General features: G+C 47.1%; 1 protein-coding gene across 1 annotated transcript; it reads right to left on the reverse strand.

The window, feature by feature from the left end:
- Positions 1-7,023: 7,023 nt before the first annotated feature.
- Positions 7,024-9,935, reverse strand: PXMP4 (peroxisomal membrane protein 4; the record flags this gene model as incomplete). The annotated part of the gene is given in 5 exon segments (XM_082007423.1): positions 7,024-7,287; positions 8,264-8,462; positions 9,024-9,086; positions 9,543-9,718; positions 9,720-9,935. Coding segments are annotated over 5 exon segments (918 nt in total).
- Between the last annotated feature and the right edge of the window lie 216 nt (positions 9,936-10,151).

Below are 10,151 nucleotides of genomic sequence, written 5' to 3' on the forward strand. Positions count from 1 at the left end.
TGAGCCAGCAGCATGGCATGTTCTTGCTGTGAGGGCCCGTGGAGGGGACAGATAGCTGGGGAAAGCCCTGAGCCCCATGCTGTAGCCCTGCTGCTGCCCTAACTTTACCTGCTCTCTACCTATATCACCTTAGCCATCGCCGCCTTTTCAATAGGAATTGAAGCAATTTTCTGATAGTGCAAAAGCTGACTTGAAGCATAAGGACACCATCGGTGGTTTAGGTGTCTTCTCCCAGATCCCAGTTCCCCAAACCTAGGAACTGCCCACATCTTTGCATCCTCTTGCAGAAGCAGTTCTTTTTCCAAGACATCAGGTCAGCTAGGCATGCCAGGCACAACAAATTCAGCTGTGTTATTTCCTCCTCTTGTACCATGGCATCTGTTATTAAAGCTCAACATCAATCTGTAGAGTCTTTCGGTAGAAGTGACAGGGGTACAGAGCCCACTCACCCCCCACTCTACTCTTCACACCCAAACAGGGCAATCTTGTTCCAGCCTCTGTAAAACACAGCAGTAAACGCCTGCTTCCCAGGTCAGTCGCCAGAAGCCACGCTGTTCCGCAAGGCTCTTTGAGTTCCTTCCCTCAAGGGGTAGCATCGGTCGTGCAAATAGCCTGGGAGCCATCAAGGAGTACATTTGAGAGTAACCTCCTCGGTGTTGCCTTCTGTAGCTTTTACCCAGTTGCATGGCTGTACTTTATCCAGGCCAAGTTCACTTCCCAGCAGGTTCACAGTGTGGTCATTGGCACTGTGAACCCAAAAGGCAGGTAAAGTGTCAGAGCCAGACCTATAGCTTGCTCAGAGCTTCCCTTGGAACACAGGAAGGGCTCAGGTACAGCATGATGCTTCGAGAGGGGAAAAAACCCAACACTAAGACAGGACTGACATAATTTGGAGGTGTTAATTTAGTTTCTCATGGGCGCAGGCTGGACACTCCAGTATTACAGGAGCTATGAAGCAGCTGTAATACTGGAGCTTTTGTCTTACTTCAGGTTTGTTTTGTCAGTGCTCCCCTGCCAGGAGGGCCTTCTGCTCGGGATCAGGACCTCCCTTAACTGCTTGTGCCCTAGGGAGCTCCTCACTCAGGGACTGCTTTATCTCCACGACTACAGCTGTTACTTCTACGACATATTATCGCTGTAGCTCTTAGCTTGGAAGAAGCACCAGAATAATTTACATACATCCTTATTTTGTCTAACAAGTTTTATATGTCATTTTGTTCAGCTAATGGGTGAGGTAGGTTCAGACTCATGTCCAGTGCCTCGTACCCACACCCTGCTCTGGCAGATGACCCTGCCGCAAGCTGTCTGCCCTAAAGAGGAGTATTTGGACAAGGACCAGGCACGCAGACTGAAGCCAGGACTCCACAGGCAAGCGGGGCAGGCACCGACAGGGCCTCCTCAAGCTGACTTCTCTTTGAACAGTTGCAAGCTCTCTGCAACCCCTTGCGTGCGTTCCTGGTGGACCGCAAGGCATGGAGGAGCAGCCTGCCCTGTAACCACATCACCCCAGAAATACCCAACGGGACAGATGAAGTCTTTCCTAACTGCAGTGAAAGAGCCGGTCACACTTTCCCATTTACACTGCATTTGAGTGTGTTGTTTGTACGTGCTACGACCCTCCCGCCCCAATTTGACTCACTTGGTCTGAAGACATGGCCACGCTAAGTGATCGAAACAGGAAAGTTCATGCCTCAAGGGGAAAAAAAAAAAAAAAAAAAAGGAAAAAAGGAAAAAAGGGGTAGCAGCCACCCCAGTTTGTCTTCACAGCTAGGATCATTACCTGAGCTGGCCAGTGTTGCAGTAGTTAAATCTGATGGTGTTGTCAAAGTAGTACCAACTATTGCCTCCAAGCTGGTAACATGAGGGCACATCCAATGCCAAAAATGCACTCCATGCCTGACTTCTCTACATACAGGACTAGCAACGTGCAGTAATTAAGCATTACTTCATATATTTTAGCTTACTAATGATGGCAGTAAAAAAAAAAGACAAAAATTAGTTTTTTATTATCATTATTATAGAAAGCACAGTATTATAATATTCAAAGAGGGATCATACAGAAATAATCTGCAAATAAGTCTGGCAGAAAGTCTTGGATTGACGTACTACACTGACTGCACAAGTCAATTCATAGCAGACAGAGCTACTTCAACAACCCCCTGCCCCCTCTTTTGCATGTTTTAAAACCAGAAACAGAGATATTCCTACAAGCATTCTGATCAGCGTAATTACAAGTTACCTGAGTTTATGTTCTTAACTTTATTTTACGCTGTCAGAAAATCAGGGCCTGGATTACACAGCAATTATGAACACAAAATATATACCAAAATCAGAGGTAATAATACTTGTATTATAGAGCATTTAATTTGTTTTTCCTCCTCATCATCACCAGTCTCATAAGGAGAAGAGACAGATGAAAATTATTTTAAGAAAAAAAGTTACCTCCTCCAACAATCTGGTATGAACACACAGGTTGAAAATTCAAGATTAGCACCCCCGACTATTAACAGCAGCAGACAGACATTACGCTGGGTAGCATTACGCCTCTCCTCCCTTATCTGCTGGGTTTCAAAACCAGCATCAGAAAACCAAGCACATTCTGCTCAGGTTGGCACGATCCAGGCAAACAAACACAACCTGACAAATAGGAACAGCATGCGGCTCAGGGTATTATCCAAAGGTCATATTTGTGCTGATGCAGTGAAAATGAGTTTGAGTCACAGCAGTTTCTCCTGTGTGAGAGTATCTGCACAGGGTTGTGGTTACTCCACTAGCACCAGCCATCCGTGATGCCTCCAAACTGGCTGCAGAGCTTAGCGTGCACAGGGGACGCTCTGCAGTCACAGAGGATCCCCATGGACACCGGGTTTTGGTCTACTTCAGCAGCCAGAGATCATCCCTGCACTTCTACCCCCACCCAGCTTGGTTTAAAGCGGAGCTTGAACAACTCTACCAGGGCAAGAAAGTCTCACAGCACCAATATCAAAGCTCTTCTGCAGCCTCTCCCTCCTGACCCAGCTGTCCGGAGCAGGGGTGGTTATTGCCGAGACATACGGACGGTGACCAGGACAACACACACCGTCACGCTGCAAACACAGGTTCACACCGTACAGCAACCTCTGTAAGCACTTCTCCATGGCACTAGTTGGACAAGCACTACTTTTTCTTTCAGAAATATCCTCCCCTTAACTGAAAGGATCAAACACAGTACAGAAAACCTCACCTAAACCAAATGTCATGCACCAATTTTCACCTTTGTTAAATAATGTAATTGTCCCGGAAACAGTTCTTCAGCAATCCTGACAGCCAGCACGAGCACACAAGCTGTACTCCAAAGAGAAGTGAAGCACAGTGGGTATGCTAGGGCGGCATGCAGTGGCAGTCAATAACCCTGAGCTGGCTTTGTTCCTTCATAAAATAAATGATTAATAGCTCAGTATAGTCAGTCTGCTATTCACGGCTTGCTGAAAATTTTTGATCAGTTTGATTCATTAACCTTTAAAACTGCCTCTAAAAGAGGCTTAAAATCTGAAGGAGAAGCATCTTTTTAAATGAACACTTCAATTTTATGCAGAAATCCTAATTTTTGACAAACTGAGCTAAGCGTTGAGACATTCTGCTCCTCTTTAGAGGCTCTCAGCAACTCACAGTCAGATGCCGAGGAAGAAATAACGTGGTAAAATAAAGTTGAGGTAGACAAACAAAACCACGTTCATCAAAACCGACCAGGGCTGGGGAGAGAAAATGGCACTTCTTTGTGATTCTTAAGCACTCGGCTAATTCACAGGTGGCTTCCCAACTGTCTCTTTATTTCTTTTGGTTTTAATGCTAATAAAAAAGGAACACAAACAGGGGACTCAGTTCCCCACACAATGCACTGGGGGAGGGCAGGGAGTGTAACTTATGTATCCGAAAAGTCCGACTCAGACAAATTACTTCTAGTTCACTTCCTTACTACACGCCCGCATTGTTCCAACACCTCGGTAGCATAAGGGGTTCATCCCCAGCTATCTGGTCACAGAAACAGCAATGCGGACTAATGCCGTTAAAGAACTGTTCCAATTACTTCCCTGGGGAAAGAAGTGACTTGCAGCTTAACGTCCTGCCCCAGCGCAGCAGGAAAACCAACCGTCCGCAAACGCCCAGCTAATGGCTGCTGCTCCACGGGACCCGCTCCTGGGATGAGCTGCAGTTTGTCTACCAGGGACGGCAGCTGGTTCCGGGATCCGAAGTACAGATGGTTTGAGGCTCGGGCACAACTTGGTTTGAAAGTGAGGTTGGTGATAGATTCCCAAGAGAATAAAGGGCGTTTTGAACCGAGGGCAATTGATGGCCACTGCTGCCAGGTTGATACTAGAAACTTGCTGTTGGCTTGTTTTTGCCATCTAGGGAGGACAGAGATACCATGGTAGCGTAAAAAGGACAGGACAGGTCACTTGTCCTTACACAGCCAGAGAAGGGCTTCACAGGCAGTCAAATTGTTGCAGTGGCAGAACTACTAGCAGAAGAAAATGATTTTGCCTCTGAGGGAATCACAAGCCTTTCTCAGACAAGGGAATGCCAGCTATAAATTAAAAAGGTAAAAAACTTCTTATAGACACATGGCTCTCATAACCAGCCTGCACCAACAGTAATTATGCGCAGTCAAAGATTTGCAAGTCTAATAGTTCTAGGGAGAAATTCTCAAGCCATGGCTGTCAGACTCTGGAAGCATCTTCTGAAATTCTATCAAAGCTTGTAGGAATTCAGCAATATTAGCAGAATATTAACATTCTTATTTGGAACAATATTGAGGCTTCTGACATAAAAATAGAGTGCTGCACTCATGCTGCTTCAGATATCCAGCAGTGGTGCAAATAAAGACCCAATGTTTATAAAGAAATTGGACCTCACCTGTAGCTTCAGTATTTTTTCTGCACTTGAATCTTTAAGCTTAGCTACACCAAACAAAATCTTTAACTACAAAGAAACAAAACCAGTTCCTAACTTCTATAGCTTTCCTGGGGTCTATCTGATTAAATACTGATTGGTGTTCAAATTCAAGTATCCAGTACAGACCATAATAGCAGGTGATGTTAAAAGCTGAAGGCACCATGGACAGTTATTATAGCAAAGCAGTATCTTGTCTTTTGGGCATCAAAGACGACTACGTCATGGATTTGCATAGGAAGCACAAAGAAGCTTCCGCCTCTACACTGTCAGATCTCACAGCGAACGCAGTTAGACTCAGCATTAGATTCAGTTCAAGAGTCAGAAGACTCTATTCCTACTTGACCCGAGACACTCAGGACGTGATTCAATCCTAAACATCACAGCACCAGACAAACTACGTGGAGGGGAGCGTTTAACTCTCCCTCTTACTGACAGAGATAGTGGAAAAATAAAGAGCAAAGAAGCACTCCGAAGATGCGTAACAGTAATAAAAGAGTTTAGGACGACAAAGAAAAATGACTTAAGATGAAACCAAGACTTTTTTCCTACTCAGAAACTACCTGAACTTAAATGCACTGTTTCAGTCGTACCATTAAATACAACAAACTGTTGAGCCTGGAGAGTAAAGAGACTGCATAAGATGATGAAGAATAGCATCAGTGGGATTATGAAACGACAAGGTCAGGTCAGGATGGAAAAGCAGATGGGTACAGGGAGAACTAACCTTTTTTAAATGGGAAGTATAAAAGGAGCAAGTAAGATAGTCCTGATTGAGACAAAAGGGAACAGCTGGCACAGGGTGCTTACAAACTCTCCTGTGATACCACCACATAAAACCAGCATGTCAGGAATTACTTTAGTGTACATCATTAAATGAATGGTATAGTGTTATGCAGTAGTGTACTATTAACAGTTTGATTTTATTAATTTTAGAACAAAATCTGCTTTTTTTCAGCTATCTAGTCAGTCTTCTGCTAAAGTCCAGGGTGCGCTGCACTGTTCCTGGGGCTCAGCAGTGTATTTTTAAGAGGAAGATTCACTTTTATATTCATCCGTGGCCTCAACCTGGCTCAGCAACAAGCCTGCACAAACTTTAGGTACATTCAAGTTTGATTACAGCTAACACACACCACTGCTGTGGAGGCTAGATTCTGGACCTAAGAGAAACCCATGTGCTTATCTCCCACCGAAATAAAAGTGCTTGTTAGAAGTGTTGCTTGCTTCTGCGTATAAAGCACCCAGTGTGATATCTGAGGGCGTGCAACATGCCCCAGCCTGTTTTCAAAGGAGTCTAAATTACATAACTGTTTTTGGTATTTAGTTCAAGCAGCTTTTAAAAACCTTATGAGTAAGTGTAAAATAATTGCAGGGTATTAATTAGTGCATTCTGCAGAGGGACAGATTCAGCCCAAGTGCGTGAAAGAAACCAAGCAAAAATAGTCCTTCTGACTCTGATTTACCAGGCTTGTACCAGACAATCTTAACAGTTTTATTCTCAAACATCTTCTTGTCTTTCTGAGGGAAAACTGCAGAGAAACTCTCTTAAGGAGCGCATAACTGCCCTTGTAATAGTTTAAACAAGATTTCCAGTCACCCACAGAAACCAAGAAATTATGTCCCTGCTTTCAGACCCGAGCAGGTTCCCCCACTCCCGTCACACTACGGCGAGCACAGCAGCACAGAAAAACGCTTCCATCTCGTGAGCATTCAGACAATCCCTAGAACATTTTTTTCATTATTAGACATACGCCCTACTTACTGTCACGCTGTCATTTTGTAAGTATATTTAGTTTCTTTAAAAACACATACTTGTAGGGAAAAAAAGGCCTCTTTTTAAACAGACTTATTTTAACTCAAGATTCCCAAGGCATTTTACTCACTGAGGACTGCAACAAGTTCCTGTGGGGTATTTACTTGCTCTAAACAGAGCCAAGCAAAGACTAATCAGAATATTGTGGCCAGGACACAAGAAGCAACTGTGCTTGATAGATGTAAATTTAAGAAAATCACCAGTCAAGAGCAACAGAATAACCTTCTCCCTTAGCTGCTGGAAGGTATCATCCCATTCAAAGGTATTTTACGATGAACCACCTACTTGCTATCTGTCCTTTTGTTATAAATGAGAAAGTCAGAAATGTCATGCCATACGTTACTATCGTCATACAGGTAGGTCATGGAGGACTGCAGAGAAGGCTGCAGAGTTTGCCGGTGGTATTCAAAGAGCCAGAGAACTGTCCCCCATATCAGAGCAGCGACAAGTGGAAAGGGGTCCTGCTTTGGCTGTGGGACGTAGCCTTTTTCCACTGCCAGCCGAGACAAGCCAAACAGGATACGAGACAGCAGGTACATAATGATCTGCATGAAGAGAAAAACCAAAAGAACATTAGGTAAATAACCAGGCACACCAGCCAGGTGAAACGATTTCGAAGCGATAAGCCAGACAAGAGAGGTGGAAACAATTTACTCAACAGCAAACAGACTGTAGGCTCACATATCAAGCAGTCTTTATATCCAGAGACATTTGTGTCCTCCCTACGTCTTCAAAGTCCTACTTCTCTGCTGGTCCTCTACTTTAGTAATCAACAAGTTACACTTGATGAAACGTATCTTTGCAGTTGCTCAACTTTCATCTTTGCTCACGTAACGCTACCTCAGGTGCTGCTGCTAGAATAGTCATGGAGCAGCCCTGCTAACTTGCCAAGCAGATACAAACTCAGTAGACTAGACACATCCTAAAAACAGACTGGAGGTACACTCTTGCAGGGCATTGCATAAGTAAAACACTGTTGATTACTCTGCATCTGTGTGTTTTACTGAGTGATTAATCTGTCACTGACTGTTAACAGCCAGGCTTGCCCTGAGCAGCTTTTGTCAGTTTAACCAGTTTAGTTAAGCGTGCTCAGTAACCGATTGTGCTCTATGCTCACAACGTTCAAGCTGCAGGGTTTAGCCCTGCAAGCGGGCAGACTAGGAGCGCAGGCAGGCAGTTACCACAGCACAGATGACTGGTGGGGTAACCCAATGGCTTTGGATTGCATGACTGACTGCCTGCCTGCTGGCCTTCCCCGGTACACCAGTGCAGCTCTGGAGGTAAACCTGGGCTTTCAGCTCTCCAACAGCACACACTGTTCACAGAGGCACACAAACACCTTTAGGATTTGAGCGCAGCACAGCCAAAACCAGAACTTATGCAAGGAGATATATGATAAAGGAGTAACGCTACATGGTAAGAACCACCAGAAGCAACCCAGGCTGTACCAACCACTTCCTGGCACACTATCACACATCTGTTGGGTTTTTTGTCAAGGAAACTTTCAACAAACGCATTTACCTGGCTGTTGATGGGATTGTTCTCACCGAACACTAGCCAACCTCCAATGCAGGCTGCAAAGAAAGAATGAAATGGAATTTTTTTCCCCTGTAGTCGGGACTGCAACGCCATCAGCCCCTTGTAGGTGAACACAAAATATGCCAAGTTCCGGGAATGAGTGTACGTAGCCTGAGCAATCGATTTCAATTTCTCTCTTAAACTGAGAAAAAGAAACAGACAGTTAGAAGAGCAAAAAGGCAGTACCACTGCAGTCCCTCAGCCTGGACACCACGCCCCTCTGGCCTGCCCGCCTAGACTGATAGCTCAGGCATGCCACAGAACACCTACTTTGTGAGGAAGGACAAATCCCTTCACCTCTGGCTCACTCATCAGAATATATTCAACACCTCTACCTACGACTGCGGACTGTGCTGTTGTCTAATTCTACAAATAGTCAAGGAGCCTTAGGTTTTTTTTTCTTTTTTTTTTCTGAGTGCCAACCTCTGGCATAAGCAGGGAGAACCACAACACGCACTGCTATAGCTTGGCTTCCCTTCTTTGAACAGGACAGAGTACTGCTGTTTGCATCTGCTAATTTCTCCTCTGCCCACTGGTTCTCATTAACAACTGCACAAGTGGTATGCATATGAGTTGTCCTGTATAGCTATCAGGACACACTCACATATCTTTCTGCTTTTTAAGCCTTTTAAACACAAAAGATTGAGTGCTTGAATGAAAGCACTCAAGCAGTAACATAGAAATACAGAAGTAGGGTTCATACCTTCCACTCTTGAACAGAAAAGTCATCACCAGGGCATGCGGGGCACGAATTTTTGCTCCATAACTGCAAAAGTGATACAAAAAGTCTGAAATATCTGTTCATGCTACCAAATGATTGTATTTCTATTCTACTAACAGCCAAAAGATGCTACTGAAGCAACCACATCTTACTTGTGGATCAGCCCAGCAGCAGCCCAGCAAACCAGAAGGAGCTCTGGCCACAAGCGTAAGGTGACATGCACTCCAATAAGCCAGGCCCAAAGGGGAGCCCCCCCCCCCAAAAGGGTTAAACCTCCGGTTATCAGTGAGGGAGACAGAAACGCCTCTCCTGACCTCTACCACAAAAGCCCCGGCCTCCTTACAAGAAAGGAGGGCACACGGCAGCCTTCCCGCTTGTTGTCCCAAACAGAACAGGGACAGAACAGAAGAGTCGACTGGGCCCCGAGGGAACCGAGACCCGCCCCGCCTCCCCCCGGCCCGGCGCCCCCTCCTTCCCCTCAGCCGCCCCCGCCGCACTCACACGGCCCCGTTGCGGAAGCCCTTGAGGACGGCGAGCGCGGCGCGGTAGCGGCGCTGCTGCAGGAGGGCGTTGGCGGCGCGGAGCAGGCCGCGGAGCGCATCCCCACCGCTAGCCATGGCGCACCTCCCGCCGGGGCCAGGACCGGCGTCCGCTTGCCGGCACCGCGCACACTTCCGGAGGTGGGGCCGCGCCCATAGGGTCTGCCGGCTGTCCATCAGCGCTCTTGGCCAATATGCGGCGCCACCTTAACCGCTCATTGGAGAGCGGCGTCTGTCCTGTAGCCAATGGGGGGCGCGCAGAGCGTCCCGCCCATGCCCTCCCGCTTGCGGGCGGCGGCGGGGCAGCGCTCGCCGCTGTCGGCCCCGCGGGGCGGCTCGGCCCGGCGCGGGTCATGGGGCCGTGGGCGCCGCCCTCCCGCGGCACAGGCGCGGGGCGGGGGCTCCACCGGCCCTGGGAGGCGCAGCGCCGGGAGCCCGAGCGGGGCAGGTGCGGCCGCCGGGTGGTTCCCGCCCTTCTCGGTGGGGCCCGGCTTCCGCGGACCCCAGAGGCGCTGCCAGAGGCGCCGCTCCGCTGCGGCGCAAGTTAAACGCGAGACCCCCCGCCAGGCCC

The sequence above is a fragment of the Phaethon aethereus genome, assembly GCF_964289735.1.
Source record: "Phaethon aethereus genome assembly, chromosome: 16".
In the NCBI taxonomy this organism is placed as follows: domain Eukaryota; kingdom Metazoa; phylum Chordata; class Aves; order Phaethontiformes; family Phaethontidae; genus Phaethon; species Phaethon aethereus.